The sequence below is a fragment of the Gymnoscopelus microlampas genome (assembly GCF_963454915.1).
Source record: "Gymnoscopelus microlampas genome assembly, chromosome: 16".
Taxonomy (NCBI): Eukaryota; Metazoa; Chordata; class Actinopteri; order Myctophiformes; family Myctophidae; genus Gymnoscopelus; species Gymnoscopelus microlampas.
Genome location: NC_139953.1, coordinates 34,132,869 through 34,153,714, shown reverse-complemented (window position 1 = coordinate 34,153,714; position 20,846 = coordinate 34,132,869). Strand labels below are relative to the sequence as shown.

At 41.4% G+C, this 20,846-nt stretch overlaps 2 protein-coding genes across 2 annotated transcripts; both read left to right on the top strand.

Moving 5' to 3' along the window:
- Positions 1 to 1,231: 1,231 nt before the first annotated feature.
- Positions 1,232 to 3,491, top strand: LOC311063107 (heparan sulfate glucosamine 3-O-sulfotransferase 5; the record flags this gene model as incomplete). Its single annotated transcript, XM_084082319.1, has 2 exons — positions 1,232 to 1,367; positions 2,561 to 3,491. Exons 1-2 carry the CDS (start codon positions 1,261 to 1,263, stop codon positions 3,489 to 3,491), a joined length of 1,038 nt encoding a protein of 345 aa, XP_083938445.1. The 5' UTR covers positions 1,232 to 1,260.
- Positions 3,492 to 6,687: 3,196 nt separating this feature from the next.
- LOC311062676 (histone deacetylase 2) lies at positions 6,688 to 19,943 on the top strand. Its single transcript, XM_084081881.1, has 14 exons — positions 6,688 to 6,904; positions 9,289 to 9,401; positions 10,039 to 10,156; positions 10,345 to 10,419; positions 11,713 to 11,851; positions 12,424 to 12,565; positions 13,669 to 13,761; positions 13,991 to 14,099; positions 14,617 to 14,757; positions 15,890 to 15,998; positions 16,434 to 16,564; positions 17,331 to 17,486; positions 18,939 to 19,002; positions 19,522 to 19,943. The coding sequence occupies exons 1-14, from the start codon at positions 6,850 to 6,852 to the stop codon at positions 19,553 to 19,555; spliced, it is 1,479 nt and encodes a 492-aa protein (XP_083938007.1). The 5' UTR covers positions 6,688 to 6,849; the 3' UTR covers positions 19,556 to 19,943.
- The last annotated feature ends 903 nt before the right edge of the window (positions 19,944 to 20,846 follow it).

Sequence of the window (20,846 nt, the reverse complement as noted above, 5' to 3'; positions counted from 1 at the left end):
AATTTGTCTAGTCACAGTGGGGTCAAATGCATTCTTTCGCCTGTTTATTAGATACTGCTGTTAGCTTGCTATAAGTCCATAAATTATATTGGGAATTTGCGGTAGGCATTTCGATATTATATAATAGACTTTTTCCTTAAAACTTTGGAATGCTCTAACTCTGGCATAATTTTACCTACAAGCTTTGTTGAGACTAGCTGGGAACCTTTTTGAAATCTTTAATACTTTTTGAGACATGTAACAAAATGTATTTAGACCATAACGTCCGGGTCGTAGTCAACAATACGTCTAGTCGTCCAGCATACAAACTTGGGACAGTTCGGGAATGAGTGACGTCAGTTGTTTTTACACAGAACATACTGTGTCAGACTTTGAGCCCACACTGTACCCGTCTAGTTCAATATAACACTTTAGACACGGTTACATAATAATTCCTCTGACTATACGAAAACAAAAAACAATGCAAGTGCTATGAATAGCTAAATTAAAGTCTGAAAGGTCCCCTTTGAGAATTATTTTTATTTTCTCCCTGCAGCATTCTAGCTCAGAAATCTGTTACTCTCAGCTACATTTTATCTCTGCGCCTCACATCCTGATAGATCAATGCGTGGTGACGGTGATAGGAGTTCATTTTGGAATCGACTTTTGCCACTTATGGCTCATTTGGAAACTCCAGCGGGCTTTAGAAAGATAAACAACTCACAGCTCTCATCTCAGCATTCTGGGCATTTAATAATTGAATGTTTGTTTTTTTAAGGTCAAATTCAGGGCCTTAAGTTTTGATTGCTGCTAATGCTGCCAATTAGACCTTCACAGTCTGAAAGCATCAGCCACCCCCGGCAGGCAGGTTGTCCACACATTAGATCAAATAAATAAATACATCTTCACAAAGGCGGGTGGGCGGCCGGGCTTCAGCTCTAATGGCACTGCAGCACTTTCGCAGGGATCCTGCGAGTGTGGCTTAATCACTTGTAAGACTTGATTGAGTGCATGTTAATAAACATTAGGCTGTCTCTCTGTCCTCACGGTGATTAGTGGTTTAAGCCTGATTGATAGGCTACTTCGACCAGTGACACCTCAAGGACAATAGCCGATCTACAAGCTCGCGACGCATCTCGACGTGACGCGTTGTAGAGCTCGTAGATCGGCTTGTAGATCGGCTATTTTCGTCGTACAATGAAGTTACGTATAAATGACGCGTCGTGTGTGCTTCTGCTCTCCACAGGCCGAAGACGCAGTCCTGAAGATTGATGGAGGGCCATGCTATTCAAACAGCAGGCATTGCTGAGACAGAAGCTCTTCGTCCTGGTCAGCCTCGCTATTGGAAGCCTCCTCTACCTCGTGGCCAGGGTCGGGACCTTGGATAAGTGGGTATCCGCGGCGCTAATCGAAGGCTTTGTTTTGTTTAATCAAAGTAAACGTCTCGTTTCACATCACGTTAATCATCATAAATGCCCCCCAATGAAATCACTGCAGCGGTGAGACTGAGGACATTATTCATGTGTCTGCATTTCAATCAGTCCTGAGTCAAATAGAAGAATAGGCTATTTTATTGGAACAAATTAAGATAATGGAATAATAATGTCTGTTGTGTTCTAAATCATTGAAATGCGTTGTGAGCAATAACAGACAACATTTACTGGATAGGCCTCTAGACAACTTGTTGTGATTTGACACTTTAATAAAATTGAAATGAATAATAGACAAACCAGCTGGCTTGTGCTTTCCTCCTGCTTGCAGTGGGCTTTGGGAGAGGAGTATACTGTGAATCTCACACGTCCACACGGCACAAGACACTTAGCACCACAGATCACACTGCAGCTCCACAGAGCAAAGTGCACTACAAAATTAAATCAAGCCAAGCGCCTTGGTTTAGCAGACAGCAATCCAAACGGTGTAAAAATCCCTCCCCTTAATGGCAGCCGAAGCGCAAAGGAGAGCTTAAGCACAGCTGGGTTGCCTGATCAATCTAGAGTGGGGAGGATGGTTTGACAAACAAACAAACAAACTAAAATGTTCAAACCAGCTAACTAACCATATTGCACACTCTATTTACCAGCAGTAGCCAGCCAGCTGACTACTAAAAGTTACTTCCTTGGCCTATTGGCAGGGTGCACAAGACATTTGTGCAGTTCGCGAGATTAGTCCCACACTCAGACACTTTAACCTGTGCAGTGTTGTGAGGGCCCAAAGATTGGCGACTTGCTATCTGTTGTCAGGAACGTTATTTAATGTCTCTATTGCTCATGACGTCACTTTGTCCTCTAGTGACTTGCCTCCCTCTGGCGGCTACATTTAGAACACCCCTTGCATAATTGAGACGCATGGAATCTCTGAGTATCTGTGTGTCTGTGTTGTCTGCATATGGATAAATTAATTACTAATTAATCGAGGCTATTGTGTTCGGCTGGTCTCTAGATGGCCACCCTAAAAAGGGTGGTTAGGGCTAGTGTCACCACATCAGTGACACTTCTGTCTTGTCTTGGATGGCCATCTAATGACAACATAATTGTCATGCTGCCCTGTTCAGATAATATAACATGGTTTTGTCCTCTTTCAGGCTGCAGCCCCTTTGCCCCGTTGAGAGCAGACTGGCCCCTCCTGAGCCAGAGCAGATACCTCTTCGCACCCTGCAGTACAAGCGCGGCCTGCTCCACGAACTGCGCAAGGGCAATGCCACCAAAGAGCAAATCCGCCTGCACAACCTGGTCCAGCAGCTGCCCCGGGCCATCATCATCGGGGTCCGCAAGGGGGGCACCCGTGCCCTCCTGGAGATGCTCAATCTACACCCGGCGGTGGTCAAGGCCTCGCAGGAGATCCACTTCTTCGACAACGACCAGAACTATGCGCGGGGCATCGACTGGTACCGGGGGAAAATGCCCTTCTCTTTCCCTCACCAGATCACCATCGAGAAGAGTCCGGCCTATTTCATCACGGAGGAGGTGCCAGAGCGCATCTTCAAGATGAACTCCTCCATCAAGCTGCTGATCATCGTGCGCGAGCCCACCACAAGGGCCGTGTCGGACTACACGCAGGTGCTCGAAGGCAAGGAGCGCAAGAACAAGACCTACCACAAGTTTGAGAAGCTGGCCATCGACGGCAACACCTGCGAGGTGAACACCAAGTACAAGGCCGTGCGGACCAGCATCTACACCAAACACCTGGAGCGCTGGCTCAAGTATTTCCCCGTGGAGCAGTTCCACATCGTGGACGGCGACCGCCTCATCACGGACCCTCTGCCGGAGCTGCAGCTGGTCGAGCGCTTTCTCAACCTCCCGTCGAGGATCAGTCAGTACAACCTGTACTTCAACGTCACCCGGGGGTTTTACTGCCTGCGATTTAACATTGTCTTCAACAAGTGCCTGGCGGGCAGCAAGGGCCGCATCCACCCGGAGGTGGACCCCTCGGTGGTGGCCAAACTGCAAAAGTTCTTTCACCCCTTCAATCAAAAGTTTTACCAGATCACTGGGAGGACATTCAACTGGCCATAATGAGGAACTTTGGACTTCTTTAAATGGGTTTGTTCGGCTCGGTGCTTGTAAAGGGCCAGGCTGGGACAATGTAAAAGGATATTAATAGCACTTTGATTGAATTTAATACAAGAATGACAATGTGACCAAATACTAAGCGGAAGTTTGTTTGTTTTAAACTGTGTGAAAGTTCGAAGGAAATAGTTTGTTTGACAGTTTGACAAACATGATTCTGTTCAAAGCACTTGATCTTGCGAAATATTCCACCTGTTTATCACCACCCCTATACATAAAAAGTCCAGTGCATTAGTGTGTGGTAAAATAAAGACATTATTTTTATGTTACCAACCATATATTGCTTTCCAAAAGACTATCAACATTCATGCTGTTATGATAAGCTTTAAGTGTGATGCCTTTCATGAAAAAACAAAACACCATGAATGAATAAAACGTTCTTTCAGTATAAGATTATTTGATTTTCCATGACACCATTTTTTTCAATCCTGTCTGCATGTCCAATCAAGATTTCACAATTACACAGTCGACTCCTGTGTTGTATATGACATATTTTCATTCATTTGAAACCATGCCATTTCTTTCATCATGCTATTTTCAATAAACACTGTGCTACCGTGACTTCGGTCTGTTTTCCAATGGAGTTGCTCAGTTTTGATTCCCAACACAACAGTTCCCGTTTTCCCACAATAAAGAACAGAAATGCAGTTACAATCTGAAGTTTCAAACTGAACTCAACGTTCACGCATTAATAAGACTCGAGACTTGTGGAGTACTTTAACTTACTTGCTTTTTCCCCAACATTTACCATTTGCTTTCAATCCGCTTGGCACAAAGCCATAGTAAAAAAGATGTTCTTGTCAAACCAACTGTTTATTCTATGATAATTAGCAAAATTGTCTGTTTGTGTGCAAGTATTCATTCTGTATCATAAGTGTGATGTAAAAAAAAAAGAAAAAAAAGATTTAATTAAAAGAACATGTAAATATTTGTCAGTTCGTTCATTATTTAACAACTCACATGCAGCATTTCTTTGTTTGATCAGGTAATACCTAAGATAGAATAGAACAAAATAGTAGAAGCCTAGTAATGCTACTAGTATGATTGCTTGTTCAAGGCAAAGCAATAAATCTTAATATTAGTGGAGAACATTTTCACTTCAGCGTCTCAGATATTCTGTATTTTTGTATATGGTGCAATATTTTCAATGTTTGATTTTGCAGTAATCAAAAACTATCAGGTTGAATTTCATTATTTTGAGATTAGGTTATACTAATTACAAAAAATGCCATGTAGTTTGTATTCAGTAACTGACTACACATTTCAAAGTAATCTGACTCAACCCTAGATTTACGACACTATTCCACCGCAGACAATGAGGGCCATATTTTGCTATATCAATGACCCCAATGATGTATCTGTTTGTAATTAGTTAGTTCAAGTGAATCAAAACACCCATGACACACTACTTAGCTGAAATGCAAGTCAACTCTAAAATCTGCCATTGAAGCAAGTATTATGTTTCCAGTTTCAGCTGAGGTGGTGATGATGTTCCAAGATGATGGTGACATCTAGTGTTGTTTCATTTTACTGTACTTTTGACCTATAAATCACTACTTTGGATTAAAACATGTATTTTGTTGGTCCTCGTGACTAAACAACCTGATGTTCCATAATCTATAGGCTAAATTAACTGTCCGTCTATATGGTTGAATCTCACAATAATACTGGCATGTATTATTGCCTAATACAATGGTTTTCAAAGTGGAGTCCAGGGACAACGCAAAAACAAGTGACTATTCTAATAATGTTTAAATATCAACACTATGAATCTTATTTCTCATTTACAATTAAACAATTCATCAGGGGTCAGTCATTTGATATGGGGCTCCATGGCCAACAGAAAAATCTATTTGGGGGTCCATGACATGAAAAGGTTTGACAGTGAAACCCCGTGGCTTAACAGAACAGCAGAGGGAATTCATTTTTAAATCCATGCAACTGTGTCATCATGGTGTATAATTTATTTGAGCTTGAACAATTTTTTTTTCACAAACCTTGTCATTTCAAGGACCCCCAGTTTGGTATATTATGCATTATTCCACTGACCCCCTATAACTCTGACAGTGTACAAAAGGGAACCAAATGGACCAGTTCCTTACTATCAATTTTGCTGAGTGAGGACCCCCTGGAACCCCATCAAGGACCGCTGAGGATGGTTCCCAGACGGCCAGACCCCATTTGAGAACAGGATCGGCTATTTTCAGCGCACGATGCCATCACACGACAAAGTATAAAGCACTGTCTGGTCTGGTCGTCCCAGGACCTCCCCCCCATGGTGTAAAGTAACTAAGTACATTTACTCAAGTACTGTATTTAAGTACAATTTTGAGGTATTTATACAGTACTTTACTGGAGTATATCCAATTTTCAGTACTTTGATTTCTACTCCATTACATCTCAAAGGCAAATATTACACTTTAACTTCACTACAATTATTTGATAACTTTAGTTACTAGTTACTTTGCAGATATAAATTATGATATTATAAAACACACATTAACCACTTTAACCCTATTTTATACATAGGCAATTTGAAAATAGCCGCTATACAAGCTCACAGCCATGCATTGTGGGCTTGTAGATCGGCTATTTTCAAACATTTTAGTATTTTCACATTTGGCACATTATTATAAGTACATTTTGATGCCAATACTTTTGTACTTTTACTCGAGTAACATTTTGAACACAGGCATTTTACCTGTAACAGAGCATTATTTGTAAACGGTGGTATAGGCTCTATGCACAGCAGCCATATTATCACTTCCAATGATACTAATAAAAGCTCTGTTCCATTTAGTCTAGCACAGTGGTTTCCACGACCCCCATAACTCTGAGTGTACAAATGGACCCGTACACTCAGAGTTACACACCTGCAAGGGGCCATTTGGAAGCCCCTTGCCCAACTGTAGATATGCGCAATATTAGCACCCTGACTCGTTTGACCAGAATGGAACAGAGCCTTCATTAGTATCATTGGTAACACCTTTGAATGTCTTCATAATATGGCTGCTGTGAATAGAGCCTATTGATACTTTTACTTATAAGTAAAATATCTGTACTTCTTCCACCACACACCCCTCCCCCCACAGCCAGTAGGCCCCGCCCGCTTCGTGCGTTAGCACCGCCTCCTCCCATTCAACACAACCTCTTTATTGAGGAACCACCATCATCATCATCATCATCATCAATAACAAGACAGTTAACACCGGATCCCAGGCCTGAGGCCGCACCATCTTTATCCATACAACAAAAAAACGACCCAAAACTAAAGTAGTGGTTTTGCTGTAAGGGTTCGAGCAGCATGGCCTTCACGGCTGCAGGAGGGACTAAGAAGAAGGTGTGCTACTACTATGACGGTACGTGCAGGACCTGATCCAAAGGATCATCCCAATATCGGCCCAAATCGGGGCACCTAATCTAACTCCGGCTGGTGTCATTTATTTACACACTGTGTCGCACGGAGCGTGTTGTTGCTTGACCAAAAAAATGACATGCTTTCGACCCATGGGGACGCGATCAGCGTCGACGCTTTTTTTTGGATCGAGCGTCATTTGTGTCGATCAGCAACGCGCCTCGTCGGACCAGATATGTTTAGGGTTAGCCTGTAACGCTAGCTGGTTAGCAGCAGCAAGGTAGCCACACAAGAACGTTGTTGGCTAGCATTCAGTGTTGCCATGTCTGCTTATTATAAGCGACTTTGGGCTTAACAACAACAACAAAAGTAGATATTGGTGGTTGTGGTTATTTTATTTGGGCTTGTTTCTAAAGTGTAGTTGCATATTTGGGCTTGTTTCACAATTTCTAAATTATTTTAACCATTGGTTCTCAATTATTTATTATCATGGACCCCCAAATGAATATGTATCTAACCTCCCCTGAAAATGTTTTGTGCCAGGGAGCCCCGCCGCATACCACATTTGTGTTTCAAAAAATCTTCCAAATATTCCACATTTTATTTCAGGATTTTTTTTGTAAATAGTATAGTAGATCTACAAGCTCACAACGCTCATAGTGTGTAGCTTAAATGCGCTAGTTGCTTCCTTTGGGCTTGTTTTCCTAGACTTGGTTGCTCATTTCTCTAAAAAATCAAAATCTGGCAACACTGGTAGCATTAGTGAATGGAGCTGGTTAGCAGCCTAGAGGCTAGGTGGGCTAACTTGCAGGCTTGCTAACGTTAGTGGCTGGCCTGGTATGATATGACTAATGGAGTCTGTGGGTACTGTAGCCTGGTGGGGTTTGACTAAGAAAAAGCACCAGGGAAAATAAAACCTAATATCAAGTCATATATGAGACCAATTAATGTAACTGCTGAGCAGGGTTGAATGAATGGAACACACACACACACACACACACACACACACACACACACACACACACACACACACACACACATTGATTGAATACTTTATTAACAGTTTGCAAATGGTACGGTGGTACGATTATAGAATCTACAATAGTGCTAAAAGAATAACTCAAAAAGCCCTGAGGGCTTATTTCCATTGTGGTCCTGTGTATTCAACACACACACACACACACACACACACACACACACACACACACACACACCTTTAGTGCATGCATTTAAACCACACTGCAATGGCACCACAAGTAAAGTCAGTGGTTGTATTTGTAAAGTCACCAAGGCAAACATTTTTTTTGGTGGAAGTGCTGATTTTGAATGTAGGTACAATTGAATTATAGGTCTGTTTATTGGACCCACAATGAGCCTTAAATGGCCATTGTATTATTAGAGGTTTAACAACTGAATAACAAACATAGCATCACTTTTATCAAGCAGGAGGAGGGTTGATACATTGTTGTTGCTGTTATACAAAGCATGTTATCTAGCATGCATGTCCACGAGCAAGTGTCATGCATTTTCAATTGACCAGGAACATTATCCCTTTTAATGAATTCTAAACCATTGGTTCTCAAAGTGGGGTCCGGGGACCCCCAGGGGTACTTGAGGGGGTTCCAGGGGGTCCTCAGCTAAATGATGGATAGGAACCAAATGGACCCTTATGGGTCTGTAACTCTGAGAGCGTCCACGGGTCCATTTGGTTCCATTTGTACACTCTCAGAGTTAAATTAACATTAATTTTACAGTATGAATTGGGGTCCCAGAGATAGATATGCCATTAAATGGGGTCCGTAGCCTAATGCAGGTCAAACTGGAGGTCCTTGAAATTAAAATTGTTGAGAATCACTGCTAGAGCCGTAAAAAAATCTTCTCTTATGGGGGTCCCTGGCTTATCTTTTCAAATGGGGGTCCGCGGGCTAATAAGTGTCAACTCGGGGGTCCTTGACATGAAAAAGTTTGAGAACCACTGTTCTAAACTAACCGTAAACCCTATATACTTTATTGAGCGGGATCCCCTGAGCGCTTGACCCCCCCCCCCCCCCCCCCCACTACACTACCATTATATCTACACCAAATCTTCTAGCTGATCTACAAACTGACTATGCGTCGCAACATGGGCTTGTAGATTTACTATTTTTGCTAAATGTTTGCCTATCATGACAATGCCTAGAATAAGGATGCCAAGGTTGCCATGTGGTTAACCTAGTGTAAGATTTTTAGCACTTTTTGTAAGCCTAAATATTTACTTATGTTATGGACAACGTCAAATGTTTCCTTGGGTCATCAACTAACGATGTTAGTTTCAGGTCACTGGAATTGATAGCTGTGCATTACTTATGAATCTTCACTTTAACCAGTTGTGGTTCCTTTTGTGTACAGGTGACATTGGGAACTACTACTATGGCCAGGGTCATCCCATGAAACCCCATCGCATTCGTATGACCCACAACCTACTCCTGAACTATGGACTGTACAGGAAAATGGAAATATACGTAGGTTACTTACTTAGGTTCAATCATAATTCTTGCCTGTAACATTGAGAGGATGTAACATAAATGGAGAATAAGGCATTTGTATATGTTCATATTATGTCCTATAAGGTTAAAGGTAGGGTAAGTGATATTCCTTTGTTAAAATAAGTGTTAAAGTTTCTCCAGCTCTTTAATAAACATAACATAACATTCAAGTTGGGATACCATTTTTATCCAATCAGGAGAGAGAACTCATACAGGATAAACAAGTGAAATTGGAAGTGATGGAAGAAATAAGCAGATACAATTGGAACTGGAACAATATAACATTTAAGCTGATAAACGGGTACTCTCTCCTGATTGGTTTATTAAATATCTGGAGAGATAGGGAGACTCCTGTTACCGAACATGCACTCTATAGCATCAGAATATAGTGCTTTAACCTATTAATAAAAAAATATCACCTACCCTACCTTTTTTATTTTAACGTTGTGAAATTGAGAACAGTTACTTATTGGTGCACATTTTGTACAACAAAATTACACTCAAGTAAAGCAATTACTCTGGGCATACTATTGTACTATTTCAAATTCTTTGCAGTAACACATTTTGCAGGTCACACTTACCATTAAACCGCTTTGGTTGTTTTCCGTTGCAGAGACCTCACAAAGCCACAGCAGATGAGATGACAAAGTACCACAGTGACGATTACATCAAGTTCCTCAAATCCATACGGCCGGACAACATGTCTGAGTACAGCAAGCAAATGCAGCGCTGTAAGTGATGCGAGTTAACGCTCTTATGTAGGGCATAGTCATTGGTGTTCATATTAGTAGTTTTTGATTACAAATTACCAACAGTAGTTTAACAGTCATGCACAAAATGCAATAATAACGTGCCCCCATAAGTTGTCAAGAATATACTGTGATCAGAACATCAACTTCCTTCTGTCTGTCCCCTACAGTCAACGTTGGAGAGGACTGTCCAGTGTTTGATGGATTATTTGAGTTCTGCCAGCTTTCCACTGGTGGCTCTGCTGGTAAGTTGAAAGAAAAGGTGCATTATTTAATATTTTGTTGTACGAAGATACTGTGGAGTTGTTTACATAAACACATAAAGTAATGTGGCAGCTACTGGTTTATAATATAAAATACCACGATCATATGCAAGTGTACATACGCTGATGTTGTGTTGTGTTTAGCCAAACCAGCTTTTGACGGCCTCTGGTTTAAGCGTTTGTTATGCGGAGGTATTGGAGCCAACCTTTTTAATACATGTATATCGCTGTTGTCGGGCAGAAACTTCTTATCTCCATAGTTTAACTTTTTGTGTTTTTTTCGTAAGGCCCTACTTGATCATTCTACAGCGTCACACAAAAGTAGCAGATCCACAAGCTTGAAACACGACGCGAAGCGACGTGCCTTGAGCTGTCGATCTGCTACTTTTGATACTTTTTGAAAAGTCACAGTTTTGACCATATGAGGTTTCCACCCGACAGAGACAATATACAGGTCTTGGTAAATGGGAAAAGTCCTTATCGAGGTTTATGGCTGTCACAACACCCATTTCTAAATGCTGTCAATGCACTAAATGGGACATTATCACGTTTAATCAGACTATTGATTGGTCTAAGTAGGTGAGATACTGATCTACCCATGTTTAATCAGACTATTGATTGGTCTAAACAAGAGGTACTGACCTACCGACGGGGCTCACTAGGTGTCTTGTATAAAGTATAGTAATAGTTTATACATATACGCGTCGGGAGGCACGCCGTCTCAAGCTAACTTGAGCCACGAGAGGCACCACCGAGAGAGCTAAAGCGAGCGAGTTGCCGCGCCGAACGTTGCGAAGTTCGACTCAGCACTGTCCGAGTTATGTGCCGATAGACACAGAATCGTAAATCGTGTTTTGGTCATAATGTCCCATTCAGTGCATTGACAGCATCCGAAGCCGGTGGTCACAAAGAGGTCATGGGGTCATTATAGTAAAGTGACCTGAACTAAACTTTATTTCCATATCTTGGAAATCTGAATCTCTGAAATGTTAAATGTCTAGCCTCATGTTTAATTTACCCCCTTTTCAATGAAAGATATTGCATTTATGTGGGCCAGAAATATATTGTGAATTAGATTGATGGAGGAAGCATTTTTGGTATGTTGGGTTATCCCATTCCTTCTGAGTGGCAGTCAATTGAAATGGCGTGTACGTCCTTATACATTTTGAAATGGAAAATGTGTAGGCACCCTGTGAAATGTACACCAATGTACAGTGTATATACTGAAAAGGAATGGGGAAAAAAGGTACTAAGATGGCTCTCTTCTTGGCACAGCGGGGGCAGTGAAACTGAACAGACAGCAAACAGACATAGCAGTGAACTGGGCAGGAGGACTCCACCACGCTAAGAAGTCGGAGGCCTCGGGTTTCTGTTATGTGAATGACATTGTCCTGGCCATTTTGGAGCTGCTCAAGTGAGTTATGTTTTATTTTTTACATTTTACCTTTTACTTAACCCATTAAGACCTGAAGCCGATTCTACATGTCTCCTAAATCTCAACAGTATTCTGAAAAACGTATGTTTCTATATCAGTGGTACTCAATCTTTTTCATGTCAAGGACCCCCAAAATTATATGTATTTGGCTGCGGACCCCCATCAAAATGTTGTGTTCCAGGGACCCCCAGAAGCAAAGATTTGAGTAAAAAATGTTCGCTTTAGAAATATATATATATATATTTCAAAGATTTGCACACATTTTCCCGATTTTTCAAAAATAGCAGATCTACAAGCTCATAGCGCGGCACTCGGTGCCGCGCTATGAGCTTGTATATCTGCTATTTTTGAATAGCCAAAGTGTAAAATAATGCTTTTTAGCTCAAATCTAAAAATGACACAGTTCCAGGTCTTAATGGGTTAAAAAAACAAAGTTTATTACATTTTTGGAGATGACAATATATTGAAAACATTATGATTGTTATTTTGTTGAATAAATGACATTTCATTAAATTGTTCTCCTCACTATTTCTCCTCTCCCTTCTGCCCAGGTACCACCAGAGGGTGCTCTACATTGATATTGACATCCACCACGGGGATGGAGTGGAGGAGGCCTTCTACACCACTGACAGAGTTATGACCGTGTCCTTCCATAAATACGGGGAGTACTTCCCCGGTACTGGAGACCTGAGGGTGAGCCTTTGCATTTAGAGTGGGTGTTTATGTTCAAACCTGATGATTTCCAGCCGTACAATTTTTCTGAATGTCTTACAACCACCCCCCCCCACTTGCAACACTTATCACAGCTATGCAGGCCTGGTCTGGGACAAACATTCAGCCATGGCATTTTATGCGCTGAATGACCCGTTTCCGATGTGGGGGAAATGAGTGCCTCACCTAATGTTATTTTCATCCCTTGTGCTCATCCTCACAACAGGCCTACGTTTCAACATCGATTCATTGATTAACGGAGGTAGCAGACTGCCCACGCAGTCTCTCTCACACGCATACCTTCCAACGTTGTTGTCACAGCTTGCCTATCGAATCAAGTAGATACATAGTAGTCTAAACCAAAATCTAGTGGCTTCAATGAATAGACCATAAATGAGGGTTGCCCAGAGAAATGGCTGGGCCCTTGAAAGGGTCCAGTGAATGGGCCCTTCCCAAATCTGCTTTTATTCTTATCAAAGCATGCATGTGCTCTCTCTCTCTCCCACATAAACGCATGCATGAAAAGAACGTTTGTTCATTTGACATGTAAGAAATGATAAAAGAGGAAACTCACTCTTGCCACTCTGAGTGCGACCCATTACCTTTTATAAATGAGATACACACACACCATAATACAACTCTGATATACTATACACACAAACAAACATGTGTTATACTTACACCACACATTGCTTACTAGAAAAGCTTTTTTTTTTACCTTATGGCTTCATCTTTGCCTCTTATACGGCCCTTGTCTTTATGAATGCAAAGTCTTAAAATCCATCTGTTTAGCCAGTTCACACTCAATGGCAAGTATTGGCAGGTTACTGAGCTCCTCCTAGCTCATTGCGAGTATTTCTTAATTATTTTAAGTTTTACAGAACGATCTCTCCTGCCACACTTACTGGTAGAGTGCAAAATATCCTCAGTGCAATGCAATCTCACCAGCTAACTAGGCACTCACTACCTCTTGACTGGTAATGTTAGCCCACTGGTTTTGTAACGATGCAAGCTTGACAATCACTTGTTGGAAAGCAACATTATCATGTGATGTAGTATTAAATTACCCGTACCTCTGCTCTTAGGACATTGGAGCTGGAAAGGGCAAATACTACGCTGTGAACTTCCCACTGAGGGACGGCATCGATGATGACTCATACGCGCAGATCTTCAAACCGGTGAGTGTCTTTTTATGCTTCATTCACTGCAAAGACGGTGTTAATTCAACTCTCAGAGGGTACATACAAATGTAGTAATAATGCCTAAGATTTATATAGCACTTTTCTAGGTACTAAAAGTGGCTTTACATTGAAAACAGATAAATAAACTTTTATCAGGTAAATAACTAAAGCTGTACCTGTACTGGGTTGGCTTCCTCTGTGTAACTGTTGTGTAACTGTTGTACAGGTGATGGCAAAGGTGATGGAGATGTACCAGCCCAGCGCCGTGGTTCTTCAGTGTGGTGCAGACTCTCTCTCAGGAGACCGTCTTGGCTGCTTCAACCTCACCATCCGCGGTACGAGGGCTCAACTTTTAAAGTCTCCCTTAACTCAAAAATGTTTTCCCCCATGTTTATGTCCATAAAAGGTTTGGCATGGCAATACCAACTGGGCATTTGTGTGAAATTCGCTTAGAAAGGAGCTTGAAGCACTACACTTTCTCCCTTATTCAGAAATTCTCGATTCATTAATGATTAACAAGCCATTGAGTCTCTTCCACCAAAGATATGTTTATATAAATGGGTGAGATTGACATCTGCTCCACTTTCAGCAAAGGAATGTGAAAAAACCTCTCCATTGGCAAATTTCACACGCATAACAGTTTGTATAGACATGGTCATCTCTTATTTTGGACATGGACATACTGTAGGAAACACACATTTTTTACTTTAAGCATACACAGTGTTATGTTAACTCTGAAATTATACAAATGTAACCAGAGTCAATTTGATTATGTTCGTATAATCTCAGCGTTACAAATGGATAAATTGACCCTGGGGATATTTACTGGTGGGTGTTTTTTTCCCCCCACAGGCCATGCCAAATGTGTGGAGTACATGAAGTCGTTCAACTTGCCGCTGCTCATGCTGGGTGGAGGAGGCTACACCATCCGCAACGTGGCACGCTGCTGGACCTACGAGACGGCAGTGGCGCTGGACTCCGAGATCCCTGATGGTTGGTCACTGGCTTCTCCAAATATCTGTTGAAATGATGGCTGTAACTTTTTATTATTGTCTTAGTGATTGTTCTATCGATTACTTTTTAGAAACATTTTGAAGCACTTTAAAAAAATACTTTTCTCTATATATTTCAACAAATAAAATGAACTAAATTGGTCAGTCTGGTGAACCATTTAAGCCCTATTTTATACACCGTCGTACATACGTTGTCGGAAAATTCTCCCCCATGAAAATATGCCATAACTCCTTCAGGGAGCTGACTCAGCATAACGTCTCCATCACAAAGCGTGTGTCTGAAGTAGGCGACATTATCAAAAGTGCCAGTGGTTCAGTTAATGGAATTCCGGGGCATTAAATTTAACCCTTTTTCCTCTTTCTCGGCTATCCTCCACTCTCAGTGTGTCGCCTTATAAATCACATTAACCGGCACCGTTATCCCTCATTTTTTATTTGAATGGCATTTGAAAGGGCCGACAATGTGGCGCTTTCGTTGAAGCATCAGAGTATAAATCTGTTACTGCCATGTTCATCATCTTAACCCGTTAAGACCGGGAAGGCGGGAACGCATCTGTGTGCCATTTTAAGATTTCTTTTGGCTATTAAAAAAATAGCAGATATACAAGCTCATAGTGCACCGAGTGCCGCGCTATGAGCTTGTAGATCTGCTGTTTTTCAAAAATCTTTGTGCAAATCTTTGAATATATATATTTTTGAAGCGAACATTTTTAACTCTGTTACAACTTCTGGGGGTCCCTGGAACAAAATGTGTTGAGATGGTGGTCCACGGCCAAAATGCATATAATTTGAGAACCACTGATATTATTAGCAACATTAGTTTGTATTTAGAATACATTTGTAGAATCCCCAGAAGCAAAGATTTGAGTTACAAATGTTCGCTTTAAAAAATATATATATATTGAAAGACCCACGATTATTCCCCCCAAAAAATAGCAGATCTACAAGCTCATAGCGCGGCACTCGTGCCGCGCTATGAGCTTGTATATCTGCTATTTTCGAAGAGCCAAAAAAATCTAAAGATTACAGAGATGCGTTTCCCGGTTTGAATGGGTTAAGTCACAGCCCATATAGATTCCTCTCACCATTTCCCAATGATGTTTCTATTCCAGAGCTCCCGTATAATGATTACTTTGAGTACTTTGGGCCCGACTTCAAGCTGCACATCAGTCCCTCGAACATGACCAACCAGAACACACACGAGTACATGGACAAGATCAAGTATGTATATTAATGTACACAATAATAACTAACAGTGTGTTAGTTATATATATATATATAAGTGCAATATGTCTGTGCAGCATTTTGACAAAGCGACAAAGTATTGCAAAATAAAAGGATCTCAAAACTAGAAAGATATACAGCATAGTATAGACTTTTGAAAGTGTTACCAATAACGGTGAACTTTTCAGCCCATATTACCTTCTATTTCCTGGATACTAAATTATAAAAAGTATTGTTAATTCAGAAGTTAACTTAGCTGGCTAGGTGTAATGCCTTATGATGTGAAAAAGAAGGGATCTCTCTCCCTGGCCGTTTCCATTGACGGCTACTGTGCTGTCTGTCATTGATGTCACAGTAACACAGAAAAGCCTTAAGAAATAATAATGTTAATATCAGCTGTACTGAACTGGTGTCATTTATTTGAATTTCCAGGCAGCGACTGTTTGAGAACCTGCGAATGCTGCCTCATGCCCCCGGTGTACAGGTACAAGCCATCCCTGAGGATTCCATTCCAGATGACACTGTTGATGAAGACACGGAGGATCCTGATAAACGCATGTCCAGTAAGACAAGACGGCCCACCATTTGTCCTTTACTTTTCAATGTAAACTGGATCTGCATAATAGACCAACAAAAAGATGTAGCGTTACTGTATATAGAGGGTTGTTGCATGGCTGCATCAGTCCGAGCCAAAGGTGATACACCTGCCCCTCGTTGTATAACCTTGTTCAACGATGAATGCCGGGCCGTATTTTACTCATCAAATACCCATAGCCTTAATTGTTAAAGTCAGCAAGAAAATAGGGAGGCCATAGCTGAGTGGTTAGTGAGCCCGCCTAGGGAGCCAGAGGCCCTGGTTGCCCCAGGTTCGATTCCAGGCCAGGCCAGCATATGTGTCGATGAAATGAAATTTGTCCCTGAGCAAGACTCTTAACCCCTAATTGCTCACAGGTTCTCATTGGAAACAAGACCGCAAGGACTTTCATGAACGACCTGTTAAAAGGAATTATCCTTATCCTTACACAAAATCAACACTTTAATTGAATAAATAAATGAACAGACGATCCAAATGGTAATTCTTCTGGGATTCCCTGAATCGGTATGGGGAGGGAGTTGGCTGAAAACACTGCAGGTGCTGCTGGAGGCCAGCTTCTGCATTATGCAGCCGTTCTGAGAGTTGTCGGCTCCTGTTAACCAAACTAAAATTACTGCTGACATCTATCCTTTGCCAGCAAATCAGTTTTTGACCGTTTTTTTGACAGCAAATCAGTTTTTGACAGCCATTGCTGGCAGTATCTTAAGCATTGTGTGTCTCGTCCCTTTTGCCAGTTCGCGCCTCGGACAAGAGGATAGCCTGCGATGAGGAGTTCTCAGACTCGGAGGACGAGGGAGAGGGAGGCAGGAGGAACGTGGCCAATCACAAGAAAGGATTGAAACGGCCACGTGTCGAGGAGGACAAGAAGGAAGCAGAGGAGAAGAAAGTCGGTGAGTGTTCTTAAATTGGACGATGAGGAAAGGTGATGTCCGTACGCACACCTTGTGCATCGTGCAAGACGGGTGTGAAGGATGAGGCTGAAGCTTTGCTCACATGACACAAGTTTTAAAATCCGGAACTGATTTTCAAATCTGGTTGCATCTCGCACATAAGGATAATGTTATAAGATTCTCTTCTCTACAATCTTAAACATGCACACACAACAGGATTAATCGATCGCCATCTCAAAGGTCCTCTCATTCACTTCACGTCTGTCTCCTTGTAGACTTATCTCAACAATTCACGCCATCCCGCACAGATAGTAGTGATGTAATCATCCATATAAATGTCAAACATTTTGGATAATCGTCTGTAAGCAGATCGAGAGGTTTAAGATTGGATCCTTGGATCCCCTTACACTACAGGTTAATCTGGGTAGATAATCACTTCTGATCAGCCTCGAACCAGTAGCATAGTGTTGAGAGGGGCATTTCCAATCCAAATCTCCTTGATTCTCCTGTAGTCTGAGCCCAGCTTAAGATGTCTATAAAACAGGGGCGGACGCACTGCAGGCCAAGTCAGGCCCGTGCCTTACCTCGAATACACTGTGCCTTCCCTCCGCCAGACAGCTTTTTGTGTATTTACTATGTGAATATCGCCCCCTATACTTAAGGACGACAAACAGCTTAATACACATCCATTCTCTCTCTACGTCCTGCGTGTCTGGAGGATGTTGGGTCTTTTGAGCCAATGTGTGTACTCAGAATCCCATTTCACACTCGAGTGTGAAATGTCTGTCTGTGTCCCTCATTCACAGAACCAGTTTTCTACGTCATGACATAAGCACACAATATAAACACCACACAGAATGTCCTGGCCTCGTTCTCTTCATTTTTATTCTTGAGACAGCAGAGAGACAGCAATGGCACCAGCGTAAAAAAAAGGTTTGTCCAGAGCAAACTCATCGACGCGAGGACGCCTAAACGAACGGCAGCCACAGCGACCGCCTAAACCGTATTCAGGACAAGCTGCTTGAGGCTGCAGCATCATCAGTCCTGCTTGGTAAAATAAAGGCTGAACTCGGTGGAAAATATTTTGCAATAGGCCTACTCACGGATGAGTAGAAAGGGGGCTGGGGGCCTACCACGTATTTGCCTGGCCTTACTCATAAAGAGATCCTGCATCCGCCACTGCTATAAAATGTGTGGAAAACATTTGAGACATGACGTACAATGTTTTAGTCTGTCGTGTACCAAGACCATGTTGTGTACATGCCTGAAGGTAGCTCACAAGACGGACACGTTGCATGTATTGTTTGAAAACGTTTTGGAAGTAAACGTATGAAAGCGCTTTTTCCTATAGTCTATGCTGATGAATGCTAAACAGCAGATTTATTCAACATTTAAATGACATGGCATTTGGAATGTTATTTCATGTGTGTTTTCTGCTTCTCTCCACCACAGAGATAAAAGAAGAGAAAGAAGAGAAGGGAAAAGACAGTAGCGCTGACAAGGCTGACCCAAAAAGGTAACACAAATACTGTGATTTTTTTTATGTATACAATCATTTATACACAGACTTTGCTCCGTCCTTTTAATTTAAAATAAGCCATGTTCTGAAAAGGTGGAGAAAAAAATATTTGTATATTTTACATTTTATTTACATTTAGGCATTTACAGTATGTCCAATTCAGAGGACCGAATGCAGTTCTATATTTAGCTTTGTGTTGTGAAATACTGCGACTGAGCCAACACACATGCATGTATGCATGCCTAGTTAATAAGAAATGGGTCTTCCTTGACTTTAGCCATTAACCATTTAATGGTCACATTTTTAGCTTGTAGATGTGCTATTTTTTTAAGTCTTTTAAATTGTTTTGAATTTTTCTCTTATACATTTTGACTATAATGACATGCCCAAAATAGGGATTCCAGTGGTTAACGGCTAGTTGCATTGGACAGTTGCATTTTTTGGTCATAAGCTTAAAGATGTCAAAAACAAATCTTACAATGAGCTTATCTTGCCTCATCTTTTGTATTTTCACAGCGTCGTCAAGGTGGAGCAGACAAGCAGTGCCTGAACACATTCTTCCTACACCAAACACAGCAGTGCAGTCTGACCACACGACCACCCTGAAGCATTATGCTGTATTTATTACAGATATCTTGTGTCCCTAGTTGTAAATCTCTTGTGAATGTTAGTTTCCCTTTTGTGTATTGCAGCAATGGATTTCCTGAATCCGTGATTGACTTGAATTCCCCATACAGCTTCATTTGATACTATGTTTCCCCCCCCCCCTCTTTTCTTCCCCTAATGCTATTGTTCCAATGTGCTTTACCTTCTGAACAAAACATGAACCTCTTATTCACTTGTTTTTTGGAGATAATTGTGTGGGTATTCCCTGTAGATTAAACCTATAATGATTTCATATATTTGAAATTTGATAAATAAAACATTTTTATACCAAGCTCAGACTGCAGAAATTATTTCTCAACCTAGTCGTGGTTTCTACAGACCGTTTTCACTGAAGATATTTTGAAGAGTAAACACAGCTGAAGGTAATGCCAGCATGGACAGCTTCTGTACAGTTAACTTAATGCTGGCTGGCACACAATCAACACAATAAAACAAACCCACATGCAGTGGTGTAAAATAACTGAGTATGTGTACTCAAGTACTGTACTGTACGAACATTTTTAGGTGTCTTTTACTACACTACATTTAAATTATTTCAAAACATACAGCCCTGTATACATTTGATTATAGATTTTTAGCAGATTAGCAAGACATGTTGAACTTGTGAAATGGGACATTATGCACAATGAGTACTTTTACTTTTGGTACTTTTAATTATATTTTGATGCTGATAGTTAGTAGTTGTACTCAAGTGAACAGACTTTTACTTGTAACAGAGTATTGTTTTTTTACAATGTTGTATTGATACTTTTACTTAAGTAACAAATGTGACCACCACTGCCCACGTGCCAAAATTAAATGTCTGCTCTGTGAAAATAGACCAATTATTTGTCTACCAACATTGAGACTGGATGCACAGGTGATAGTTTCATGCAATCAATTCTCAACCTGTTGTTTCGGGATGCACCCCAACCGCCTCTTGTGTGTTGTTGGCTAGTGCTGCGCGCCCTAGGCCTAGAGAGACCTGACAGAATGGGTTTTATTTGCAACCAGAGTATGACGCTTGCAACCAGTGTGACGTCGTCTGAATGTGGGGTCTATATAGAGCAGTGGTTTTCAACCAGTGGTCCGGGGACCACCAGTGGTCCTTGAGGGAGTTCCAGGGGGTCCCTAGCTAAATGATGGATAGGAACCAAATGGACCCTTATGGGTCTGTAACTCTGAGAGTGTACAAA